General features: G+C 29.8%; 1 protein-coding gene across 1 annotated transcript in view; it reads left to right on the top strand.

Annotated features, from left to right (window-relative positions):
- The window catches only part of LOC111621508 (DDB1- and CUL4-associated factor 1-like), a 118,963-nt gene that overhangs the window by 45,154 nt on the left and 58,238 nt on the right, over positions 1-15,571 (top strand). Inside the window, exons 10-15 of the mRNA XM_023363666.1 lie at positions 145-303; positions 2,224-2,264; positions 3,290-3,428; positions 7,273-7,485; positions 8,288-8,454; positions 15,065-15,184. Of these exons, the coding sequence (XP_023219434.1) occupies positions 145-303; positions 2,224-2,264; positions 3,290-3,428; positions 7,273-7,485; positions 8,288-8,454; positions 15,065-15,184 (839 nt within the window). The remainder of the gene's footprint in view (positions 1-144; positions 304-2,223; positions 2,265-3,289; positions 3,429-7,272; positions 7,486-8,287; positions 8,455-15,064; positions 15,185-15,571) is intronic.

The following is a 15,571-nucleotide window of genomic DNA, read 5'->3' as shown; positions in this document are numbered from 1 at the left end:
GGCATTGGTTTTTATTTATAATAATAAACTGTTATTATTATTATACAAAACATTTTAAAATATTTAAAATAAATTTCTAAAATTAATTAGAATTTTAATAATAGTTGTTTTGAAGTTATGTATTTAATATATATTTTTTTAAAGTATCTCGCAGCACTTTTATGCCATAAGAAATTTGCAATTGAATTTATAAATGTGGGAGGATTACAAAAATTACTACAAGTATACCGACCATCAGTAGCAGCTACAGGTGTTTCGATATGCTTGTATTATTTAGCCTACAGTGAAGATGCAATGGAAAGAGTAAGTTAATAAATCATAATAAATTAACTTCACATAATGATTAATATATATATATCAATATATATAGTATGTACCAGTACATGTGTATATTTATAATTTGAATCCTATGTTATCCTTTAGAAAATATTAGATTTGAAAGTAATTTAATTTTTTCTAATGAAAAGTTTTATGATATTCTAAAAGTGATTTCAATTCTATTCAGGTAGTACTTTGCTAATTTATTTGAGTCGACAAATAAGCAATTTGTTTTCTAGACAATTTAGTTTTTGTTTCTTAAGCACGATATAGTGCATTTAAATGAACACTAGGCATCATTTTATCTGTTTATTTGCTCTTCTTAGTTGAATGACACAGTTTCAAATTAGTACAAAAGTAGACAATTTAGTATTAATCCGTGAAACATTTACTCTGTTGGAGTTATAAACATAACAACTTTCATTCACAACAACTTTTCAGATACTTTTTTCACATCCAACTAACCATAATCAATATATATAATAAAGGTAAGTGTACAATGTGCATGCTGCTAGAACTCAAAAACAAGTCCCAATACAATCAAGGGAGTTATATGGTGTGGTAGCCCTCTATCTCCCATTCATGAAGAAGGTTCCTGTTTTTACCTGAAGGGCGTGCTGTTGAAGATATAAGGGCTGGAAGTTTCATCCTCTAGAAATTTCTAGAACAGTCCAGAACATTTGAGAGTATTCGAGAGCATTCCACAACATTCCAGAAAGCAACATGCAAAATTTACAAGTGCAGATGCAGTTTTTTGCGTTTTTGCAAGAAATCGAACATATTTTTAGACCCATCTAAAAGTTTTCTAATTAGTCTGGAAACAGGGCAACCTAATTCTTGCATTCTGAGAAAATGGATAAGATTGGCTATAATGTAATAATCTTAATCTTCTCTATCGTTACTTTTTGCCCGGGCAATGCCGGGCTCATCAGCTAGTTCCACTATAAAAGGAACATGGCACTGAAAAACACTTATCAAAATATAATTCAAAGATTTTGAATGTGCCATAACATTTACAAGAAACATTATCTGATGTAAGCAGATTGTTTTGAATAGGTTGTTTTTTTTTCTTTCTTACTATATTCTCTTGTAGATGAATTTAATCAATCCAAAAGTAGTTGGTAAAGCTGCCATGACTGGAAGTTCCAATAAAGTAGTTTTTTGATTATTTCTTAAAAGTTGGAGTGTTTCTTGAGTCAAATATTAATATATCAGAAGCATATAAATTTACTAAACTCAAGAAGAAAAAAAATTCTAAAGATTTAGTGTTAAACATAGTACATAGACATATAAAATTTGAAGAATGTTTCCATTAATTTTAAATTAGATCAGTTTAGATAATAATTATTTCATTATCATTTTAGATTGCATTATATATTGAATCTGTAATGAATTCATTTGGAATGGTCAGAAAGTCAGTTAACATAAAAAAAAAATAGAAAATAAAAAATATAATGTTACCTTTAATAGGATGCCATTTTCACAGCCTGGAAAGTGCTGTTGAAAGTTTAATCAGTTTACTCAATCATGATTGCTCTTCTGATTTTTATTTGTTTTTTGTTGGCTTTTTACTTTGTCCCTTCTGCTTGGTGATATTAAAATATTAAAAACAGTTAACCACATTTTATATGTCCTAAGTACACTAGGTATGATATATAAATTGAGTTTGGAACAATGTATTTTCAGTAATGAAGAACAGCAAATTCATAAAATAGTTGAAGTATATGAAAATGTTTTCACATTTTTGCCTTATCACATCTCAGGAAGAACACCACTGACTTAACTGACTTTTGGGTCACATTGTATTTAAAATATTTTGACTTAATAAATTATATTTATGATATTCTAAAATATAGTGAGATATTTTAGTAAGACAAATTTGATTTAATTATTTTTTTTTTGTAGGTTTGTTTGTTACCTCGAGAAGTACTTGGAGAATTAGTAAAGTAAGTTTAATAGATAATGATTAATATGATCATTGTTTAACCTAATGGGCTAATGGGAGAGGCTTTTTGATCATTTGTTAAATTAATTCAAATACAGGCAATCCTTGACTTGTAGAACATTTACTTTTTCTAATATAATACTTTGATATCTTTAAATCACTTTTTATGCATCAAAAATTGTACTTTTATGCATTTTTGGCTGGCAAAGAAATATTTCAAATTCTCATACAATGGTGTACTTTCTGCCGGTCTTGGTAACATCAAAATCATTTGGGAAATTTTATATTTATTGCTTGTTTTCTGTTTAAGCTACAAATTTAACATTTTAAACAATGCTTTATGCATTCTAACATATTCACTGTAAAAAAGTAAAACTTTCCTACCTTAATTTTTTTTTTTTTTTTAATTAGAATGGAACTAACACTCTTCACAACCCAAAGCTTCATTCCTTGACTTTTGTACACATTTTTGGGAACATACTATGTATGAAAGTTGAGGACTGCCTTTAACCTATTCCCTATTATTCCTGACATATCTTGGGTCGAAACATAATGACCTTGACTGATGGGCCCGAAATAGTGTGTTTCTGCATCGGACATTTTTGACAATAGATGTTGCTAGTCTGCATAATTTTTATATTAAAACTAACTTCTGAAATATAATTTGTTTTGTTTTTACGTTTATTAATATGTCTATTTTGTTTGTGCAAAATAAAAATATAATTTTGGACAATACAATAGCCATGATTATTTTTTTTATAACGTGGAATTTTCATCGGGCTTAACATCGATAAAAATTCAACATAGAACAACACGCAATGGAAAAAAATTTCAACATGGGATAGGTTAATAGCTGAAAGAAAGGAAGAATACCTTATATATATGTGATTTGATTTTAGATGATAAAAATTCTGAATTTATTCCTAAACTAAAAATGTAAAAAATTTTATTATTATTAACATCATCACAAATATATAAATTGTATTTGATTTTGAAATTTTGTCTTAATTAAAATTTTTTCTTTAGATATGCCTTGTGGTTATTGGAGTGCTCACATGATTCTAGTCGATGTCATGCCACTATGTTCTTTGGATTAACATTTGCATTTCGTGTCATTTTAGAATTATTCGATCATCATGATGGATTAAGAAAATTGTTCAATGTTGTAAGTGTTATGTTACATTCTGTGAAAATGTATGTTTAATTATTTTAATCCAAAAAATTTAGTCATATAAAATACAATAATTCAAAATGAAACATTTAAGTTCTTCAGTAAATCAGAAGTGTGTGAATTTAGTTTAATAACTTTATAATAGTTTCAATATTTTAAAAATTATACACGGTGGTTCCAAACTGTGAGGCAGACTTTGGGAATGGATTCCTTGTGAGAGAAAGAACAAAAGTGGTCATATTAACATATGGACATATATTAATATGAATGCATTGTACCAAGATAGATGACATCATTGGGTGTTTGAACTGTACATATAGGATATGATGTTGCACACAATATGACATATGTACTGTACCTCAGATAGAATCAATCACAGTAGATGCTCAAAGTGTTTTTTATGGTTCACAAGGAAAGGGGCCACATGTCACATTAAGGACATGCACACTTTGAAATTTTGTAGTATCTGAACAGTATTATTGACAGTATTCACATATTTCCAAGAAGCATGCACAACATTTTTTAAATGCATCACAAGCAAAAATCAAGGGAATTGAGGGCTACTAAGTGGGCAGGCCATGCAACAGGCCTCCCTTGACTAATCCATCTGCCAGAGGTGGTTCCAGATAGTGGAGAACATGAACACAGAATTGGACCTATCTTGACACTAGTGCACTTCCAGACCATGTTAATATTTAGGACCATTTTTATTCTTTGTCCTGCCAGAAATCCATCCCTAAAGTTAATCTCCTTAGTTTGGAATCACCCTGTATATTAATTCATAAAGGACAAAAGGTGAATGTCAAAATTGTTATCCAGTTATGAAGGATGATTTTCAGAATAATATGAAATTAAAATATTTGTATTTTTAACATTTATAATGTTTTCTTTAGATAATAAAGTGCAACAAAAATATTTAATTTTATTACATATTTAAAAAAATTAGTAATAAATTTTCAAAATAATCAAAAAGATGAAAATAAAAAAAATTTTAAACAGTTACAAATGAGACTTTATAATACCATATGATTTTTAATACAGATGGATAGATGAACATTGTACACTTTTATTCTCTCTGCCATTCTTTGGAACTTTAAAATTTTCTTTTAAAGGTTAGTCTTATCCAAGAGCATTTAATTCAGTCACCAAATTGGAATCTGAAATGCTCACAGTCAATGTTTGTTTAAATATTGTAAGATCATTTTTAGATTATTGTAAAATTCATGTTTTCTATTTATAATATAACTAAATATAATAAATGTAATGTAATAATTAGGGATTGCAATTGTTGGATCCCTCATCCAGCAATCCAGCTGGATCCAGCTCTGCAGATCCGCAAATACTTAATTAACTTTCTAAATAATGGCACAAAAGTCTACATTGTCAGCGTTGCCGCTTTGCTATGTGCGCTATCACTTGGCAGCGAGAGTGACATTGCCATTCAGTGCGACGCATGCTACACCCCCTCTCTACACTGTACTGCCTGCTCTTTTACCTCTGCTGATTTAATTGCCAGTTCACTTTCCACTCTCGCTAAAAAAGTGTCTTCATGCTAAATAAAATAAGTAACTCCTCTCCTAGTCCTGATACATAATTCTAATTTACAGTCGGTTGTGATGTCAATGAATCACGTGACAGAATGATCACAGTTTAAGCCTGTGGGGAGGTGGGAAGTGATTCTGTGATGCAGCAAACATCTTAAAAATGTGAGAAAAGTTGTTAAGACTTTTAAAAAATTTCCAATCAAAGATGATATGTTTTTGCAAAAATATGTAAAAGAAGCGAAAGGCAAAGAATTGAGATTGATTTTTGACTGCCGCACTAAGTGGAACAGTCTCCTCAGCATGCTGGAATGTTTCTACAGTGTAAAAGTTTGCATCAATAAAGCCTTAATAGACGCTGGCTCAGACACTAAATTCACCACTGACAAGTGGTCACTAATCAATGAGTTGATCACCGGTCTTCATCCGGTTAAACTAGCCATAGAAGCTCTCTGTAGAAGAGAGTCGTTTGATAACTGCTGATACAACCCTGAAATTTGTCTTAGACAAACTAAAAAGCCAGGACACAGTCTTGAGTGCCGATCTTTCCAAGGCACTCTGCAAAAGAATCAGAGAACAGCGTCTTACCGAGGTCACAGAGATGCCGATTTACATACAGATCCCAAAGAAGTATGACCAAAAAGTTGGAAAGCCCAATTATTCTTTCACAATGCCGGAAAAAAAATGTAATGCGCCAGGAGATGAAAAATATGCTGAATCATGTAAATACATATGTAGTGGAACCAGTAGCAATGGCAGAGGATATTACGGAGGTGAAAAATGGTGATCCAGATAACCCACATTCCCTGAATTTCACATTGGAACAAGAATTGGCGATCCAACTAAAGTGTGAGAAAGAAACTAGTACTGAGAAGGATTATGATAAGTTATTAAAAAAAGGAAATGGCTGTTTATGAAAGTGAGAGAGTCAGAGGTGAAAACTTATCTTTGATTTATGATTATTTGATGACCCTGAAACCAATTAGTGTAGAGGTAGAAAGGGCCTTCTCTGCAGCGGGATACATATGCAGTTCATTAAGAAGTAGGTTGGGAGACAACACCATGAATACCATTTGTTTCTTGAAATCCTACTTCTAGAAAAGTCAAAAAAATAGCAGAAGTGATTGATTTAATTTTATTTAATCTTTTTAAAATACTCTATTCAAGACAAGACTAATATTTTATAACTTCTACTATAATTCTATTAAGTAATAGTTTTTAACTTTTATTCTATAAGTGGTTAGTGGGCTGGGCTAGGCTAGGCAATTTTATTGTGAAAATTAGTGAGAAACTGATACTATCTAGTTAGTTAAATAGTTAATTAAATTAATGAGTATCAGTATCTTAGATATATGATGATATGAATGTATGTAATTCATGATTGTGATAATAAGTAATTACTTACTCACTACTTTACTAACACTAATAATTAAATTACTTATAAATAACTACAGACTGGTATGTAGAGCCTATATAAGAAAACTGGTAAGACTGATAGCCACTTAGCCACTGATTATCTGTCCTTACATTATTATAATATAATATATTAATATAAATTAATTTGCAGAATTGCCTTTGCTATTATTTAATTTAAAGATTACATTATAATTATAATTTAACTAAATGTTTAAAGTTAATTATCTCTATCTCAAGTGTTAAACCGAACCAAATTTAAGTTTACTACCTAAATGTGTAAGAAGTTTTACTGATTTATAGTGACCAGTCTAAATAATAAGTTTTTTAAGTATTTAAAAAAAAGTTTTATTTCTTTAAAAAAACCATAAATTGCTGGATAGATAGATAGATAACACTTTATTGCACCAAAAACACATCTGCGCTGGATCCAGCTGCAATGATGTTGGTCCAGCAAAAATCCAGCTGGATTGAAAACACTGCTGGATTGCAATCTTTAGTAATAATATTTATGAAATATATAATTTATAATATATCAAGATATTCTTTCTAAAAGTTATATTTGTCTTCAGCTTTTTTACTATTATGCATTCTAGAAGTCATAATAAAATTATATAGAAGTTAATTTAAATGATGATGATTTAATTGTAATCAGTACATAGACTTTAGTTGCTAGCGCCTCATATTAAGCAATCTGCCAATCAAATACTTTGAAGAAAAATGTTTTGACTCCTTCAAAAAGCAATAATTATAGTATCAAAGAAATAATAGTATGCACATAATTATGAATTAAAATACTAATTCATTTTTTCGGTTATTTTTTATATAAATAATGAATTATACTTTTCATAAATTATTTTATAAAATAATTTATTTTCTTTTAGATCAGTACCTTAAACATTTTTGTAGCTGAATCGGGACTTCAGCCATTGCTGAGTGATGATCAAGTTTTTGCTAGTCGTCAAACTGCCCGTCACGTGTGTGTTGCCTTAAGAAGATACTATGAGACTCATGTTGCTATTAAAGCTGAACAGTTAGGAAGATCTCATTCCAGAAACCAGGGTTATTCACCACATCCTCCAATTCCACCTTATAAAGTAAAAGATTCTAAATATATAACTATTTAAATGAAAAAAATAACCAGTCTTAAATATTTGATAAATATCCTTAATAATAATGAAATTGTATTAATTGTGAACCAGTGGTGAAAAATTTAAATTTAATCTACAAAATCAAAATAACTTAAAACTGTATTCATACTTTATCAACTTTTTCCTGCTTAGCATTATGAGGGCTTTTATAGAATTTTTGAGTATGAATATTGTTTCATTCAAATTTGAAGTATTTTTATTTATTTATTTACATTTAATTTGTCAACATCTAAGTTGATAGCTCAGACATCAGCATATTAAACATAAATAGCTATAAGCTGAAGGTTAGCTACTAAATTAATAGTTAGTTATTCTGGGATATTATCAGATGAGAATAACGCAATGTCTACATTGTGTAATTCATCTAATAATTTAGTGTATTTGGTTTTACACAAAGTTAGAAACTGGTAATTATTTGAGATATTGTCTTCAGTTTGATTACTAGAATTTATTACTTAATTTTGAATTGAACACTTTAGTTTGTTTGCTAATAGTAGTTTATTGTTTTTGTTGTGAACTGATGATGCCATGTTAATACCACTAAAATTCATTTTCACCACTAATTTATAAATTTAATATAAATCATTAATATTTATATTTTAGTTTTTTGTAATGTTGAATTAAAAGACACACAATAAAAATTAAATAGTGAAAATAGTTAAAAATTGGTTGTTATATTTTTATTTATTAAATTTCATTTGATTTTTAAATTAAAAACTTTTTAAGACAAATGAATTTTTTGTTTTAGGCTGCCCGCTACAGTTCTGAAACAGTACAAGAGAATATCGAATTAATACTAGAGTTTATGCCTGTGCGTATGAAATGGGAACCAGTTGATGAATTTTTAAAACTGGGAGGTGTGTCATTATTATTGAAACTCATTGCTATGTCATATGAATGGAATACTTCTGGAAGGTTAGTTAAAAAAAACTTCTAATTTTGAATAATTTAACAATGAAGCACTTTAATTTCTAATGAAATAATATATATCAGGAAGTATTCTAAAATTTTTTACATAAATGGTACTTATTCAGCATTTAATAAAGATGAAAATCCACATATATGCTGATTTATTTATGTACTGTATGCATGTATGCAGTTAAACTTTATTTTATCACCATCAATTCTTTGACACTAAATTAAGTGTGACACTTAACTGAAGTACCTCAAACAAGAATATAATACTGTTTTTGCAGAATGACTGGCATGCTGATAACCCAAGGATTCTGGCATGGTAGTCCCCCATTTTTATGTGGCATGCTGGTCATTCTGTGAAAATAGTGTGTGTGTGTGTGTATGTATGTAGTAGTGAGGTGTATACATGTTTTGATTTTCAGTTTGACGATCACATGATTTAGTACATTTAGTAATTTACAGGTACTGAAGGGTTCTCCATTTCAAATTTATAAGAAAGATCTGTAAGTACTATTTAGAATGGTGACTGTTTCAAGATTTTATTTTATGTACAAATTTACAAGAAATGTGTTTAAAGTGTTAGCTCATTGTGGTTTGAAACACTACGTTAATTGTGCGAAGGCCAATAATACTCTACCAGGAGGGAGCAAACATAAGACCACACATAACGCATTCTCTCAATAGTGCCCCATAACCAAACGCATGAAAACACAAGCTGTCAGTAGGGTCAGCTATGAATAATACACCCATACTCAATACAAACACAGGCAGCTATAAACTCGTACAGATTAAAGCAAAGAAATGCAAAGCTACCTGCTCCCTCCTCATTCATACTTCTAATGTACACAATACAGATATCATCATGATTCAAGAACACTACACTATTAATAACGTGATAGTCAAGTTCAATGACTGGAAAGTCTATCCAGCTCAGGACCCTGGCTATCGCATCAAGGCTGGTATTATCACCAGGAACAAAAGCATTACTGCCTGTCTTGTCTTCTAGTTGTAAGTTAGATTAGGGACTCTTAGCTTGATTTCCAGTTAGGTTAAATTAGATTAGGGTTTGTTAGCTTTAGTCATCTGGTTAGGTTCCTCCTAGGTTATGCTAGGTTAGTTTAGTTAGTAAGTAAGTTAATGTTTAAAAAAATAAATAAATAAATAAAAATTTTGGGTCTTGCTCGTTTTTTCTCTGTCGGTCCATTCATCTCATTTAGTTTGTCATTGTATTCATTTGTTTTTCACACTATCTGTCTAGCTGTTAAGTAGTATTAAGATTTGCAATTGTGTTCAGTTTTATTAATATTAAGTAGATATAAGTCTTCTTGCTAACAGCCACTTGGCACTAACTTCTGCACTTAGCTATTTGTGGCGGCACTCAATTATTGATGTTCTGTACACTTGGGTTTTCTTTTAGATCCTTCTGGGGACTATGGCCTTGCAGCCTAAAAACTGTATGCTAACATCAAACATAGAGGGTACTGTAGCCATATATATGCCATTCAGAGGGATCCTACCTTTCTCTACTGTCTATCTCCTCCCTCCTCCNTCCATTCATCTTGTCTAGTTTGTTGTTGCATTTGTTTGTTTTCACACTGTCTGTCTAGTTGTTAATAGTATTGAGATTCATGCTCGCATTTAGTTTTATTAGTATTAAGTAGATATAAGTCTTTCTACTAACAACCACTTGGCACTAACTTCTACACTTAACTATTCGTCGTAGCACTCAATTATTGTGTTTGCTACACACAGTTTTTTTTAGACCCTTTGGGGGACTACGGCCTTGCAGCCTAAAAGCTGTATGCCAACATCAAACATAGAGAGTACTGTAACTTTACGTACTTTGTTCAGAGGGAATCATTTTCTCTACTGTCTATCTCCTCTCCATTCTTCTTTCTATCCCCTTTCCTTTACCCTGTTTTCTGCCGGCTAAACATTTCATTTACAGCTGATGTCTTTCTTGTATGTATGTATGTATGTGGAGAGTGGAATGCTATGAGGCGTTATCTGCTGGTGTGTCCAAAAAAATGAGGTGATATGCAACTTAGAAACCAGATGTGTCCAAAAAAAATGAGGTGATACGCAACTTAGAGAGAAACCAGATGTGTCCAGACAGGACTTTTCCTTTCTAAGCACAAAGAATTTTGGAGATGATTCAAATTTAATATCTAAATGTTTAGTGTTTTGTGTCACTAATTGTAATGTCCAGTATCATAATTAAACATTGGCATTGTGAGCAATTAGTTGTCTTCACTGAACTAAGTAGTATGAGTGAAGTTAGCAAGGCAGGAGATAAAATGACTTTTACTAAAGTGGGGCCCCATCCAGGATTAAGCTTAGCTTGTAGCAATTTGATGAACTGTGTTTTGGTTTTGTGATCGCACTGAACATTTGCAGATATATCTGTTTTGTGAAAATTTCAACGTTAAAGACCCCGGATACATTGGCATTCTGGATTAGCTCCAAGCTACATCTCGATAAACTGTGAGTAATTTTGAAATTGTACTTATAAAATGGCAATGCTTGTAGAAATCATTAGTGAGACACTAAAATCAGCCTTGACAAATTCGATAAAATTATTGCATATTAGAACTTATTTGAAGAGGTTGGAGATAGGAATAACAGAAAAAGGTTGAGAATTTTTGCTGAATTTAATTTTCCATCCAAAGAGGATGAAAACTTAAAAAAAGAAAGTACAATACATTAATGAGAACTTTCAATTAAACGATCTAATTGTTTTGTGCAACTTATTAAATATTAAATATGACAGTACTAAAGATGAAATTGTTGAAAGGCTTGTTCTTTCCCTTTCTGATTTAAAATTATTACGATCAAATCTGATCCTAACAGATGTTGATACCGAAGACAAAGATGTTTTGGATGTTGAAACTGTTACTGATAATTTACGTTGCAATAATTGTCTGTATATTTCAGATATGACTAAAGTTTCCGTTAATTTTTATGATGTGAAAAATGTAATTAAATCCTTTGATGGTAGTGAATATTGTTCTATTGACAATTGGCTGGATGCATTCAAAGATTTTGCTAAAATTATGACTTGGTCTGATTTGCATAAATTTATATTTGCAAAACAATCCTTAAAGGGTTAGTGAAATTATTTGTTGAAAGTCAAATTGGTATTAATTCTTGGAACAAATTTAAATCAGAATTAAAAACAGAATTTGGTAGTAAATATAATTCAGCACGATTGCATGGTATGTTGGCTAAACGCCAAATGCTCCCCAATGAATCTGTACAAGAATATTTCTTTAAAATGCAAGAACTTGCTAGTCATGGAAAAATTGAACCTGACAGGTTGATTGAATATGTTATTTTTAGTATACTTGAAATACCTAATAACAAAATAGTGTTTTATGGAACAGATAATCTGACAGAATTTCGTGAAAAGCTAAGAGTGTATGAAAGATTTCGGTCTACATAATCTTGTTTATTTCAGCTTAAATCAAATCTACCCAAAGAGCACCAAAAACCCCAGCGCTATTGAAATAAACATGATAATAAAATTATCAAGTGTTTTAATTGTAATGAAATTGGTCACATTTCAAGTAAATGTTTACATAAATCTGAAGGTATTAAATGCTTTAAGTGTAAAAAATTTGGTCATAAAGCCAATACTTGTCCTCAAAAGGAAGCAAACAAAATGGAACTAAGTCATTTTTTTAAGCATAACAACAAAATTGAAATAGATGTTGAAATTCTAGGTACAAAAACAAAAGGACTTGTTGACATGGGGTCAGACGTAACAATGATACCAAGGCATTTTCATGGAAAAATAGGATCCCCAAAATTAAAATTCTGATAATGCATCTTTGATTGGATTAAATGGGAATATAATTTCTCCATTAGGTTTCTTTGAAAGTGAAATAAAAATTGACGAATATTCTCTTGCTGCAAATATTTACATATTAGAAAGCAATCTGTGTAATTCTATAATAATTGGAATAGATGTTCTGAATAAGCTGAATTTTTTTATAACAGACTATGAATTCAAGATCATAGGAAAATGAAGTCAAAATACTATTCGTGTTAATTATGCTCAAATTTTTATCCCGAAGAAAATTCTGCAGCTGAATCAACACTTGCTAGAACAGACAGTGCATATGGAAAAGGGCAGAAGACTCTTTTGCACTCCATTGAGTGGGGGAAGTAAACTGGTTTCAAAACATTAAATCACTTGATGAGTGCCCATCCTTTGTGGTTAATGATGTAAATGATTTCAGCGAAAATAAAGAAAAGTTGACCTTTGAATCTAATACCATTTCATGTAAGCCCTACAATGAGGGCAGAAAAATGCAATCAAATACAGATATAAACAAGTTAAATTATCTTAACCATGTTTTGTTTTTGCCAATGACAGGAAGTGTAATTTGGCTTATTCCTTAAAAGTTGAAAGTGAAAAAACATGCTTTTTGGTTGATTGGCAGATGTGGCAGATTGTTGTGAAATAGATTTAAGTCACATCCTGGATATGAAACAATAGCAGAATTTGATGAAACTGATTTCAGACTATGAACCAAATAAGGTTAGGGATACTGGATTGAAGATGCAAATTATTTTGACTGATGAAGTTCCTATTAGTCAATGCCCACATAGAATGTCACTCAAAGAACAGAAAATAGAAGATGATCAAATTCAAGAATGGTTGCATAATAGCATAATCAGACCTAGCTGTTCAGATTACACTGTGTCAATAGTTTTATGCAGAAAGAAAAATGGCAAAAGCAGACAGCATTGATTTTCGTAAGTTGAATCGGAAAATGGTCAAAAATCACTTCCTATTACCTTTGATTGAAGATGTGATAGATTGTTTTGAACAATCAAAAGTATTCACATCACTCAATTTAAGAAATGGGTTTTTCCATGTTGACATTCATGAGTGTAGAAAGTATACCTCTGATGGGGGCCAGAATGAATTTTTAAAGGTTCCTTTTGACTTATGTAATGACCCAAGTGTATTTCAACATTATGTTTATCATGTATTTAGACCATTGTTACAAGATAAAACTGTAGTAATTTATATGGATGATATCCTGATACCCGTCGTCATGGTATCAGGATATCAAGATTGTTTCATGTCACTAATTGTAACGTCCAGTATCATAATTAAATGTTGGTATTGTGAGCAATTAGTTGTCTTCACTGAACTAAGTAGTACAAGTGAAGTTAGAAAGGTGGAAGATAAAACGAATTCTACATGTATGTGATTTCAAATCTAACTTAAAGTATCAATATTTGTGTTTGATAAATTTGAATAAGGATTATTGTTTATGGAAGTTATTAATGACTGTTGTGGATTTTTTATTCTCACTCAATTAAAATAAAAAATATTTGTGTGAATAAATAATTTTAATAATATATGCTATATATTATTTATTCTGTAAAATAGAAAATAGATACAGAAAAATTAGTGTTAAACTTATAAATTAAAGTGAATACTTATTTGATTTATACTAGTACTTTGTTGTTTAACAATATCTTTGCTAAATTCTTTTTGTGTAAATGTATTAAGGCTGATTTGTACTTCATGAAAATAGAATGTACTACTAAAATGGCTCAATGAGCAATATCTTGCATATCATTGTTCACTGTATATTCCTTTTCTTTTTTGACTGGAGAATGAAAGAAAGAACTGTTTTTCTATGGTTTATATTTTACTGTTTGTAGTAGAGACTAATGGTACAGAAAAATTTAGCAGTACAGTATTATATTTTTGATTGATAAAATTACTGAAATATGGGCAGTCCTTTACTTTGGGGCATTGAATTTTCAGACAATTTGGTCTTTTGTACATAATACCTCTAAATTATTCATTGTATATGAAATTTAAACTTTTATAGATTTTTAGTTGACAAACAAAAATTTCAAGATATTGTGTAGTAGTGTTTCCTGCCAGTTTTGGTTTCATTAACAGTAGAGTTATTTGTGAAAATTAATTAGTTTTTTGTTTAATCTACAGTTTTAGCGTATTAAAAAGCTTTATGCATTGTATTATATTCACTGCAGAAATGTAAAACTTTTCCTCTTTCGATAAGAGATTTTATCATTTTTATTTTTATTTTTTCAGAAACAGTGGGAACAGAACTCCCTTTAAAATTAGTGATTCTATTTTTCGGCTTTCACAAATTTGAGTTTTATATACATTTTTTAGGAGTGTATTACATCCAAAAGTTGCAGGCTATCTGTATACAGATTCAAATTTGAATAAATATTAATTTAGAAATTTAATCTCAATCTATGTTTTCAATATTATCTATTATAATTTCTTTTATAAATTTATAATAATATTTATTCTGTTATCTTCTGAAATTTATTAAATTTATATTATTATTTTATGTATAAGCCTATATCTTTAATGCATGCTTTTGACTGTGAGAACCATCATATTTCAAATCGAAAATACCCAAACTGTATGCACATTTTTTTCTATCATTTTTAAGTTCAAACATTTATAAGAAGTGAATAACAGAGAAAAAATGTATTCTCTTCTTTCCATTCTCATGAAGTAAAAATTAGTCTAGTCCTTTACAAGGAATTCCAAAATTAATAATTATTTCATTAGAATTTTATAAACTTTTTCTATTTTACATAGGGCCGATACAATTAAAAGTGCTCTTGATGTCCTCACTATATGTTCTGTTACCCCAAAAACTCAACTTGATCTTACAGAAAGTGTTCAAGTTGTCGAAAATCAAAATCCTGTAGGATTGAGGTAAGTGTTTTTTTAATATGAAAAGCTATTTAAAAGCAAATTTTCAATTATTTTAAAATAAATTTAAATTCAGATTAAATGAATGAACTAAATTAAAAAACTATTCATCAATCTTAAAATTTGGATAGAAAACTATAATGTTATGATTTAATAAACACTCAGAATACTTTGACTCAAACACCTTATGCTTCTGAGAAGTAATAATTATTTTCCTACGAATGTTTTCTACCTGTTCCACAGGTCATCATTAGGTATTTTTGAAACTCTTGGAATGTTTATTTGCACTGATTCCAGGTTTGAACATTTATGCAAAACAAAATTCAAATTTCTATACCTGTTTGAACAATTTGTTTAAATACAAAAATATAAATGATAAATAGAACTAAT

This window comes from Centruroides sculpturatus, unplaced genomic scaffold, assembly GCF_000671375.1.
Source record: "Centruroides sculpturatus isolate CEXI.00-Female unplaced genomic scaffold, Cexi_2.0 scaffold45, whole genome shotgun sequence".
Lineage (NCBI taxonomy): Eukaryota > Metazoa > Arthropoda > Arachnida > Scorpiones > Buthidae > Centruroides > Centruroides sculpturatus.
The sequence above is the reverse complement of the archived record's forward strand: the minus strand, read 5'-3'. Positions and strand labels throughout refer to the sequence as shown.